Below are 12,383 nucleotides of genomic sequence, written 5' to 3'. Positions count from 1 at the left end.
TTACCAATACTCTACCTTTTTACAGGTCCAAATTCTTGATCAGAAGCTGGACTTTAGTAATGTTCAGTCTAAGTGTGGCTCCAAAGACAATATGAAACATGTACCCGGAGGTGGCAAAGTGAGTAACTATGGGAGGAACCTTGAGTTTTGGTTCTTCCTCCAGTTATCATCACCAAAATCTCCCATTACACATCCATTCCAATATTGGATAGGCGTGTGGCCTATATTACTTTTTATTCTAATAGATTCTGGAAATTTCTCACAGCATGGAGGAAACTTTTTGTTTGTTATTAAGTGACCTTTAAGTTTTTGCCCTTGTACTGCCTCTTGTATACAGGTCCAGATTCTTGATAAGAAGGTGGACTTCAGCAGTGTCCAAGCTCGATGTGGTTCTAAAGACAACATTAAGCACATTCCTGGAGGAGGCAAGGTATGTGCACCAGAAGACCGTATGCTATGACTTTCTACATTTCATTAAAGTGCAAGTATTTTTAAGATATCAAAAAGTGAAAGAGCCACAATTTCAAACTAATTTAATAACAGTTACACCATTTTACACAATGGAGGCTCAGTTGAACCAACTTTATACTTTTAATGCACTCATGTGCAGTTGTAATCCCATGTCAGATTACAACTAGTAAGGCAAGCTAAGGCAACGATGATCCTTTAGTACTAATGAATTTTCCCCTACATTTACCTTACACAGGTCCAAATTCTTAATCAGAAGCTGGACTTTACTAATGTTCAGTCTAAGTGCGGCTCCAAAGACAATGTGAAACATGTACCTGGAGGGGGCAAAGTGAGTAACAATGGAATGAACCTTGAGTTGTAGTTTTTCCTCCAGTTATGGCCATAAAAATCTCTACTTAACCTTACCTCCTTATCTTGCTCCTCAAATGTCATCATAAAATTTGTATTTTTCTGGAAACAAAATTTCTCTTCCAAACCAGATCTCCTTAAATGTAATCTTATTAATCAACTAATCAACTAAACAATAGTGAGACTCAGGTTCATCCTACCAACACTAACTGACCCATTCCTGTTGGTGTACATCACTGTATCCCAATCCTGGTCCTGGAAAACCTACATGCTGCATAATTAGGTAATTAAGTGTTTCATGATGACAAAATGAATAATACAGGACAATTAAAGCATTACATTATGCAGTGCCAAGGGACTGCTGGACCAGAATTAGGGAACACTAAACCTCCTTCTCCTGAGAGGTCTGTACGTGTGGTATCCTTTCTGCTGTGCTCTTTCCTTTCTGTGATCCTCACGTACAGCCCTTGCTGCTTTTTTGTCAGCCTAGAAAAGATAACTCCGCCAAAGCCCCACAAGTGGGATGTTAGCAATGTTCAGTCTAAGTTCGGCCGCAAAGACAATATCTGCCATGTACCCAGAGGTGGAAATGTGAGTAACTATGGGATGAATCTAGATTTTCCTACATTTTATATCTTTTCTCTGACATAGCTAGTTAGAGATTTGTCTATCATAAAGACATCAGATCTCTCACTAACTAAATTGCACCTGTTGGCTTTGAAACTTAAGCTTTGTGTGTGTGTGTGTGTGTCATGATGATGGGTTGTAGTTGACTGTTTTTGCTTCACTCATGGCTTTTTCTCTGCTCTCCACAGACAGTTCTCATGGTGAATTTTCTTGTCTTCCCCAAACCTATTTATTCTTTCAGGTTCAGATTCTAGATCAGAAGTTGGACTTAAGTAATGTGCAGGCTAGGTGTGGCTCCAAAGACAATATGAAATACACACCCGGAGGTGGCAAAGTGAGTAAACAAGGGAGGAGGGGAGTATCTCCAGCCTTTGAATATCTTCTCTATGTGGGTTCAACCATCGTTACTAGATCTGTCTGACTGCAGTTGGCATTAATCATTTTCATTTAAATTTGCTCATGAGACCTTTTGGCACCAGGGAATGTTAATAGTTTGTTGATCTCTGAGCTAGCCTGTTGACTTGATCACGTACTACCTGAAATTCCAAACTCCCTCTGTCCTGTTGGCACTGTGACATTGTGCTGTTACACTTGTACTTGCCGGACAGGTTCATTAATGTTACAGTTGCCTATAGTGTTTCTTTCACCATGCATATGCATGAGGTGTCCTGAGGGTGTGTATGCTGTGAAGCACAAGGTCTGGAAAACATTCGAATTCTTGATCTTAATTTGTTGGCTCGAGTCCCTTTCCTTTTAAAGGTGCAGTAGTCAAGGTTAGTCAAAATGTACGTTAGTGAAGATTAGGTTTCTAGCAATTAAATTTTGTGAAGTTAAATAACATTGGAACGATATTTTTACCCCTTAAGCCTGTACCCCTGATTTCCACCTATGAACACAAAGCTCTGCCCGTTTGCTGGATTCTTACGGTTTCTATTTTTTTCTTTCTGAGCAGGTGGATTGGGTGGAGTGAAGGAGTCAAATGGGTTTTCTCAGCTAAGGCCATGGCTTAAACAATTATAATTATATATTCTTTTTCAGGGGTCAGGGGTTCAAAGCCCACCTCTGCCTTGTTTGCATGTTCTATCCGTGCTTCGTGGGGGACATGCATTGTAGGCGGATTGGAATTTCCATAGTGTCCATAGTGTGTGTGATTGTGCGCTGTGATGGGTTGGCACCCCTAACAGGGTGTCTCTCACGTTGTGCCCCGGGATAGTCTCCAAGCGACCCTGTGTAGGATAAGCGGTATGGAAATGGATGGATGGATATTTTATAGGGTATTTGTACTAGGAGGAAAATGATTTACTCTGCTGTTGAATGCTTGCTTCTGATTGGTCATTAGGTTGATTAATTTTCAATAACAACGGCTCTGACGGTAGTTTCAGCTCTCAAGGTTTATGTAAATGTGCTCATTTAAAAAACATTATACCGTATTCTATAGTAATAAACTTTTCAGTCTAACATGACAAGCTGTGTTTTTTTTTTTGTTTTTTTTTTTAAAGAACATGAACACATTCTAGTCATTCTTTAATGAATAAAAATTGGAATTGTTTGCAAATTGCTGTGGTATTAGAGGAATAAAACACTTCAGGATGTGCCGTTATTTAAGTCTTTAATCATTGTATCAGTGTTCATGTCAGCACTCCCATATGAATCGTGTGAATGATTCCATTAAGCCCAAGCTGGAGATAATTTTGAGGTGCAGCAGTTCTCTTCTGGTGCTGAAGAACGCTAAATGACCCCGTCCTTCAACTCCACACAGTGACTGGTTTGTGTTGCTCTGGACAGCTGGGTCAAGAGCCTCTTTGAAGCCAGCGGTTTACCACAGAAAGAAGATGACCTCATCATGAGGACAAGTGCAGTCTTTTTATCCAGAAAATCCCCTGACCTTTGTGGGCTGTCATGGCAGTGAGGTCATCAGGTCTATTTTAGGAATTTGGGATCACGCACAGTTGTGTTGTGCTGCTGTTGTGGCTCCATGCAATGTGTAGTGAAAATGAATATTTAGCATTTATTTACATTCGGTATATATATTCTACTGTGCATTACTGCAAACCATTTTATTTGTCTATATGTATATGTATATATATTTTTAGAGGCGATAGATAAATATATTGGCATGGTATTATGGTGATATGTATCTATAGATCTGTAAATTCAAGTTAATTATTATTTGGCTTTGTGAAAGTTAGATCTAATCTAAGAAGTCCTCAGAGCCATTTTGCGTGTCTTTGAGTGTGTACTGCATAATGTATGGGCTAACCACGCCATCTGTTGTCCACTCCCTTAAAACTCCACTGTTTATATTCTCTTGTTTTATAGGTCCAGATTGTTCACAAAAAGATAGACTTGAGCAATGTGCAGGCAAAATGTGGTTCAAAAGACAATATCCGCTACAAGCCAGGTAGATGCTTTGTCGTGTACTTTGTGTTCATGCTTCATAACAGTGGTACACTGCAATTGAGTGCTTGATTGTATGTTGCAATATCAAGTGGCTGAGATTTATATTACTATAATAATTGACAAACAGTAATATTTCTGTACAGTGCATCGTGTATTTTTTTTTATTATTATTGTAGGAGGTGGAAACATTGAGATCAGATCTGAGAAATTGGAATTCAAGGCGCAGTCAAAGATCGGCTCTCTAGACAACATTGGGCATGTGGCTGGAGGCGGTCAGAAGAGGGTAAGCAAAAAGAAAGGGTTTCATTAGAAACCATTCATGTAGATGGTTGATTTTACATTGGTTTGTGCTTCCATCAGCATTCCCTCCTTATGTCTGAAAGAGTTGTTAAATTAATGTGTACGTGTGTGTAATGCCATATTGCCCCATAGTCTAAAATGTTCACCTGACATTTACAGATTCCATTACAACTCCACTGTCCTGCAGGAGCATCATGGACAATTTGATCAGTGTTGTCTAATTACAAACTGAACTTATTAACAACATCTTAAGGAAATCATGGGCGCACGGTGGCTTAGTGGTTAGCACGTTCACCTCACGCCTCCAGGGCTGGGATTTCGATTCCCGCTATGGCCCTGTGTGTGCGGAGTTTGCATGTTCTCCCTGTGCTGCGGGGGTTTTCTCCAGGTACTCCGGTTTCCTCCCCCAGTCCAAAGACATGCATGGTAGGCTGATTGGCATATCCAAATTGTCTGTAATGTATGAATGGGTGTGTGTCCTGCGATAGATTGGCACACTGTCCAGGGTGTACCCCGCTTTGTGCCCCATGCTCCTGGGGATAGGTTCCAGGTTACCGCTTAGGATAAGCGGTATGTAAAATGGATAGATGGATAAGGAAATCACACTTAGCTAGCAATGTTTTTAACATGTGTAGGAAGACTTACTGAAAAAATAACATTTCCATGTCATTGTTGAAATACTGTACATTTATATTTTCTAAAAGTTGGTGTCAGCGTTATAGGTAGAAAAACACAATTTTAGGCCATTTTTCATCTTTTTACCAGAATCCAGCCTCAGAGATATTTGATGAGTTTTTCCAAATCTAATGTGTTTTCTTTTATAGTCAAAATTATTTCAATAGTTTCATGTAGAAAGTCAAGATAGGCTAGTGATTGATGTAATGTCCAAGACAATTCAAGTTAACAGATGAGTTAGTGCTTCCTTTCCTTCCATTATCTCTTACAGCTTTTTTATCACCTCTCTGCCAGATATTTTTGGGTGTGGTTGAAGGAGACCTGACCATATGTGTTTCTTGAACATACCATTCCAGATTTAGTCCCTCCTTTGCTGTTATAATAACCTCAACTCTTCTGGGAAGGCTTTCCACTAGAGTTTGGAGCGTGGAAGTGGGGATTTGTGCTCTTTCATCCACAAAGCATTAGTGAGGTCAGGCACTGGTGGTAGGTGAGAAGACCTGGAGTGCAGTTGGTATTCCAGTTCATCCCAGAGGTGGGGATGAGGACGGGGCTCTGTGCAGATCACTCGAGTTTTTTCACACCAGCTTTGGCAAATAATGTCTGCATGCAATTTCTGCACAGGTGCACTGTCATGCTGGAACAGGTTTGGGCCCTTCCAGCTCCAGTGAACTATGAAGCTACAACATACAAAGACATTCCATACAATTGTGTGCTTCTAACGTTGTGGCAACAGTTACGGGAAGGCGGACATAGCTGTGTGATTACCAGGTCTCCACAAGCGTTTGGCCATATAATGTATAATTCCTGCCACGTTTTTCTTCCAAACCATTTCTATTGGAAACATTTCTTATCATTTCTGTTTCTTTTTCTTCTGTTTCTGTTTATTTTTCAGTCTACCCAAAAATTTGTTCTCATTTTGCATTCCCTGTGCCGTTTATGTTGCAACCATCTAATTTTAATTTTCTATGTTTTTGGTTCCATATGTTGCTTATGTCACCATTCATTTGCCACCATGGGCTGGGTGTGTAGAGAGAGAAAGGGAGAGGTGCAGGCATGCCCCAAAATGAGGGCTCTCTCTCCCCAGACCCCAGTGACCCCACCACCCCATCATCCATCAGTGTCTCCCCAGATCCTATCCACCTCAGCAACCCCCAGATAAAGATTGAAGACTCCAGTAAGTATCTAGGAAGGGAGTGTGTATGAAATCCATCCACATCAATGTTTAATGGAGTGGCACCATAAGCGCCTTCTCGGACAGAGAAGTGATGGGTGTGTGAGGAGCATAAATTTTCTTCTGTGCTGGAGTAATATGTATTGAATAATCAACTATAACTATAGTATATAAGGTACATTTATATTGAGGGTTTTTATTATTATTATTTATTAGCAAGGCAGATAAAATATCTCCTGTGAGGAGATATTTTTGGAAGAGTCTCCAGTCTCAGTAACAGTTTCTGAACATGGGAAAGTCTTCAGGACAGAGGACTTTGTGCTCTGCAGTTTCCTAGTAATCATTTTGTTTCTTATTAACTTCATGTGAGAGGGGAAAAAAGAGCTTAGTGAAGGGATGACGTCACGTTTATAACGTAATTGATAACAGGTACTCTCTTGTTTTTGTGGTGGTTCAAAAACCTTTGAACATAACTATAAATCAATAAAATGAAAGATGTATTGTTCTTCAGTTAATAAAAAAAACGAATTCATTGTAGTATTGGCAAACTGTTGTGGTTTAAGAAGAATAAAGCTGTTATAGGGAAATAATCAACTTGAGTGTGATAATCGTAACACCATGTTTTAATTCTTACTTAACACATAAGACTTACTTTTGGGCTAACGATAGCAGGAGGTCAGTAGAACAGCTATTCCTCTGAATTTGTCAACAAACAAATATCGGTATCTTTATTGATTCCTATCAAAAGAACTTGATCTATTTAATACAAATGTTGATTTTGACACATTTTTATATTTTAAGTCATGATACACTTTTATGCTTTAAATTGATTCATGTAAATAGATTAGTACAACAAGTCCATGAATTTGTGACCAACCCACAAATACATTTTTTTAGTTACTTGTTATTGTTATTATTATGTTATTATTACTTATTATTGTTGAAATAAAAGTAATTTGTTCTTGTACTGAACATTTTGACCACAAGGGGGCAACTGTAATTGTTATCCTTGTCTGGTTATTCCTGATGTTTGTCTGGTTAACATCTATAGGGTTTTTGCATGAACTGCTGGTCCGCTTTAAGTTTCCCCAGAGTGAAACCGTAGAACTCTTTTTCTAAGAGTGCTGCCCTAAAAAAAACAAACAAAAAAAAACGAGTATGTAAAGTGCAGATAGGGTGAAAAGTGTAAGATAAGGAGAGCAGCAAATCTTTATACAATAAAGACAGTAACTTTGCAGTACACGCACTACACAGAACAGCAGGAAGCGCATAACTGTGCATAACTCTTGAGTTTATGAGACCAAGTGAACATTAGGTGTTTTTTTTTATTTTTGCTCATCCCAGATTGAGACACATAAGCTGCTGTTCCGCGAGCAGGCGAAGGCGCGGACTGACCATGGCGCTGAGATCATCTCTCTGGAAGAGTCTCCCCAGCAGCTCAGCACTGTTTCCTCTTCTGGCAGCATCAACATGGCTGACCCACCTCAGCTCTCCACCCTCGCAGATGAGGTGAGCGCCTCGTTGGCCAAGCAGGGCTTGTGATCTCTCTCCACGTCCTCTCCTCAGTCCTAAACCCACTTGTTACAGTCACTTACGGACATATGAAAATCTTCATCTCCCCCATTCCATTGCTGACGAGGATCCCATATCATGGAGCCCTCGCTAACACTGTTGAAGTTTTGCAACATTATTTGTATTAGGCCTTACCATGTCGTGAGCATCAGCTGCCCACGACTGCAAAAAAAAAAAAGTGTCTCTTTAGCTGTACCTCTTAGGTTTAATGATCTAATTCTTTTCCTTTGACATAACAGTCCCATTTTCTAAACCTCGTGTTTTAAGTGTTATTTGATTCGTCCCAGCTTCACAAAATTGGGAAAATATTCAATTTGGACAGTCTGAAAAGAATGGAAAGACCAGGTAAATTTTTCTCTTTCTCTCGCTTTGGTGTTTGAGAATTGTATATGGAAGGTCTCACATAAATTGGTTCCCCGAAGAGCAAAAGGTCTTCGTAAAATTGATAGATGAAGTACGAATTAAAATCGTAATGTATTTAAACAGGGTACTACAGAGGTAGGAATGTGCTTTACTTTGAGGAAAAAGTCAGAGGTTTTTTCATATCTCGCCGACCTTCCATCTAACATTAGGGGGGCGGGTGGGGGGCGTATCAAAAACAACTCAACAGGATTTGTGAGATGTTTCCGAAAATCGAGTGAGATTTGGCGAGCTTCATGTAAATGAAATGTTGTTTGTCAGGCACTTTTCTTACAGTATTATTCTGTGGATATGAGATGTATTTGATATGGAAAAAAAAAAGTTTTGAGCCTGCTGGCAGTCTTAAGTTTGTTTGGGTTTTGTTTTCTTTTCAGTGCTGCATTGTAGATGCCTCTCCTATTTAACTTTTTCACTGGTTGCAGCAGTGTAGCTTTGGTGATAATAATTCACTCACATTTATATTCCTGAACGCTAACATTAATAATAATTGTCACCTTCGCCCAATGTCGAGAGATAAGGTATGAACAAGAAATGAATATTGAACATTTTGAACACAATATGTAACGGATTTGACTTAAAAAAAATTTGAATGTTTTTTTTTTTTTAACCAGGTTTCATCATTACATTAATGAATAAGCTGCTGTTGGTTATTTAGAACTGTGTGCGTTGGTGAGAATTCAGTCATAGGGATGATTTTAAGTTCAAACTCTTCATGAAATTGGAGTACATACAGATGGTGTATCTTTAACCCAAACGTGTTTTGTACCAGTTTTGTGCTTTGTTCATGCCCACACTCTCGTACTGTGAAAAGTTGGTCATTGAACTATCAGCAAAGCATTTATTTCAACACTGATCTGTCATCATATTTTACACAATCACTGTCAACATAGTGTTCTTGTATTGTCCTTCAAACCCCAGTTGAATTGCATGGAAGGCACATTGTGTACACTCCCGTTTTATACAACTCCAGTCTAAAAACTCCAGGTTTTTTAGGGCACAGACTGATTTGATTTCTACAAAATCAAGCTTTCAACCAATGACACTGCTAAAATTCTCCCATAGTAGCCTAGACTGCGTTGTCACAGCACGCCCATCGAGCTTCAAAATGTCTATCTATGCTCCTTGCATGCCACTGCATCACCTCCAGTTTGGAAAACTGTTCTTTTTTACTGTATATTCTGTAATCTGGATTGTGCTTTTATTTCTGCGCCGTATAGTTGTAGAAGGGAATATACTATTCAAAAGATGACCCCCGCCCCCTTTCTTTATGATGGAGGAGGAGCTGTATAGATAGCGTTAGTTAGATAATGTATGTGTATTAACATTTATGATTCATCTATTTGCCAAGGAATATGAGTGCTGAAAAAAAAAATAGCAGAGCAGTTCAGCGGTTGTTGCTCGCACCACAATAGTGCATGCATGCTAACTTTCTGTTTTTTTTTGGTTTTATATGGATTGGCAATGTGTTTTTGAATGTTATTGGATGGGGTTTGTATACTGTATGTGGTATTTGGGCTAATGGAAGTTTTGCCTTGGGTGAAAGAAGTTGTGTTCCATGTACAAGAGTGGGTCAAGGGAAGGGTACCATGATCCAGATGTGACCTTGTAAAGAGGGAAGGCCACCACTCTAAGCGTAAGGTCTTGTTCCACACTGTAAGCTTGAGTTGGTGGGTTTGCCATCCTGCTGTCATTGACACCATTCACCTAATTCTGCGCTTGTACATTTTAGCTTGAAAAAATAAATGTGATTGTCAATATTGTTCTTGTGTGTTTTAATAATAACTGATTCTTGTTAATGTACATGTGAATTTGGAAATAAAGGCTATAAAGAATAACCTTTCTTTTGGCTGATTTTCCTTATAAAATGGCCTTGTTTGATGTCAAGAAGGTAAATTACTCAAGAGTGCAGACTTTATTACTACATTGGTTCATAACATACAGACTGTTGAGAAATCAAAAGAAATACCAGTGGCTCTGTTATGCTATTTTGCTGGCGTGGTTTGGCTCCAAATTTGCTCTTAGAGAGATGGGTCTGTTTTGAATGTTGCTCCTTTGAAAATGCCATCAATGGTATCCTATTATTAAATATCTACTTTCTGCTGTGCTGTGATATCGGTCTAAGTCAGACACAATATTATTAATTACTGAGAAAAATCCTTTAAACAGGATAGACATAGTCCCAGACAGTCCCAGACTGTTGTCAAAATAAAGAATGACAATTAACTGCGCTCGTGGGGGGTGGGGGTGGGGGATGTGAAATCTAGAACCCTAAACAGTTCTTTGGCCAGTCTCTCTGAGGAAACCTTGAAGGTTCTATGTTGAATCGCCAACAACGGCGTTTCCTTTCAGAAGAAGATGAAAGTACAACGCTAGTACCCTTAATCATCCAAAGAACCCTTGAATAGCCTTTCAAAACATCATGTTGCAAAACATCTGAGAATGGACACCTTTAATGCACATCGCCAATGACAGGGACTTAAAACCGTGAGAGTTTTACTCATCATGATTATTGGGTTATGAGACCACTGGAACTGGAAACAGCATTGAAAAGTTCCTCAAAGAAAAGAAGTCAATGGCTTGGATTGCGTCCTGTCTCAGGATGTAAGTTGCTTTAAATAAAACGTGTGAATTAATGTAATGTAACATGATGTAAAATGTCATAATGCAACCACTGTATGTTTATAACTGGGTTTTTTTTTTTGCCAAATGGAAACTACAGAATAAATATAATGTCACTCATCATCATAAAGTGAAATTACACTCGAGGTGAGCAGTCCAACATCGACAGGAAATTGTTGTTCTTCAAATGCAATTGACTGGACATAAAAAAGAGACAGCCTGAGCAGCATGCAGCTATATTTCAGCTGTGTTCATTAATTCGGTATTGTTCCAGGGTGAAAATCTAAGCAATCCTGCATTCCAAATTTGTTTTTACATGCCCTTGTTAACTTACATTTACTACTCAAAATTGGTGAACTATTGTTCTAGTTCATGCCCATTGTAGGCGCTTTTGGTGGTAGACAGGGGTTTGCATGGGCACTCTGTCTGGTCTGCCCAATCCACAGCAAGCTGCGATGCACTGTTTTCACGCCTTGGGTGCCCATGATCCTGTCGTCGGTTCATCGGTTGTCCGTCCTTGGACCACTTTTGGTAAGTACAAACCACTGAATACTGGGAACACCAAACAAGACCCGCCGTTTTGCCGTTCTAGTCATCACAATTTGGCTCTTGTCAGAGTTGCTCAGATCCTTATGCTTGCCCATCCATCCATCCATCCATCTTCTGTACCGTTTTATCCTTTTCAGGGTTGCGGGGAAACCTGGGGCCTATCCCAGGGAGCAAGGGGTACAAGGCGGGGTACACCCTGGACAGGGTGTAAATCTTATGCTTGCCCATTATTCCTAATATCAACACATCAAGTTCAAGAACTGACTGTTTACTTGCTGCCTAATATATCCCACCCCTTGACAGGTGCCATTGTGACAAGATAATCAATGTTATTTAATTCACCTGCCAGTGGTTTTAATATTATGGCTGGTTGGTGTAATTTTCCACGGATGGAGTGGACGAATTCAAGTGTTCTGCACAGACCCCTGACCTCAACCCCACTGGACACCTTTGGGATGAACTGGAACAGCGACTGCACCCCGGGCCTCCTCCTGTCTAAATGAGCACAAATCCCCACAACCATGTTCAAAAATCTATTGGAAAGCCTTCCCAGAAGAATGGAGGTTATTATCCCAGTAAAGGTGGACTAAATCTGGAATGGGATGTTCAAAAAACACATGGGTGTGATGGTCAGATGTCCCCAAATGTTTACTGTATGTGTATATGGCCGTATATTATATGTTGCAATAAAGGCACAATGGGAGAATGAATTGCTGTTAAGTATCACCACGCTGATAATATGCAGTTATACCACAGTAGTGTTGCACTCTCAGATCTGATTGGTCAGCAGGTGTTCATTAATCTTGAATAACAGCAGCTTTCATATTAACGCTGTCTGTAATTCAAAACACATAGGTTTATATTAAACCTGTGCTCATTTCTGCTGCAACAACTCATAATCCGCATAATCTAAGATTAATAAGAAATGGAGTAAAAAATGGGTTGTTAACAAAGAAAAACCATAAGGATACATACGTAAGGAGACGTCAGTGTCAGAACTTTATAAAAGTCAGTACACTTTACATCATGGGAAATTATTCAGGACAGAGGAATGAATAGGACACTTCCCAGTTTCTTGGTAATGTGAGAACCTGTGGGTTTTTATTTATTCATTTTTTATTATTAATTTATAGCTGCTATAACATAAGTGATAACTAACTTGTCTCATGGACATTCCACAACATTAAATATAACTATAAATGGTTACGTCATTCGTTAGTAAATTAAA

The 12,383-nt window shown here is 39.4% G+C and overlaps 1 protein-coding gene across 7 annotated transcripts in view; it reads left to right on the top strand.

The window, feature by feature from the left end:
- The window catches only part of mapta (microtubule-associated protein tau a), a 28,610-nt gene extending 20,853 nt beyond the window's left edge, over positions 1-7,757 (top strand). For 5 of the 7 annotated variants that reach the window (XM_053639860.1, XM_053639861.1, XM_053639862.1 and 2 more), the window contains 8 exons: positions 26-118; positions 338-430; positions 707-799; positions 1,688-1,780; positions 3,766-3,847; positions 4,023-4,129; positions 5,854-5,998; positions 7,340-7,757. In XM_053639860.1, coding sequence (XP_053495835.1) covers positions 26-118; positions 338-430; positions 707-799; positions 1,688-1,780; positions 3,766-3,847; positions 4,023-4,129; positions 5,854-5,998; positions 7,340-7,344 — 711 coding nt within the window. In that variant the 3' untranslated portion in view covers positions 7,345-7,757. The remainder of the gene's footprint in view (positions 1-25; positions 119-337; positions 431-706; positions 800-1,687; positions 1,781-3,765; positions 3,848-4,022; positions 4,130-5,853; positions 5,999-7,339) is intronic. The other 2 variants (XM_053639857.1, XM_053639859.1) reach the window with 2 other exon arrangements.
- The last annotated feature ends 4,626 nt before the right edge of the window (positions 7,758-12,383 follow it).

Source organism: Ictalurus furcatus, chromosome 13 (assembly GCF_023375685.1).
Source record: "Ictalurus furcatus strain D&B chromosome 13, Billie_1.0, whole genome shotgun sequence".
NCBI lineage: Eukaryota > Metazoa > Chordata > Actinopteri > Siluriformes > Ictaluridae > Ictalurus > Ictalurus furcatus.
This window is presented reverse-complemented; position numbering and strand designations above follow the sequence as displayed.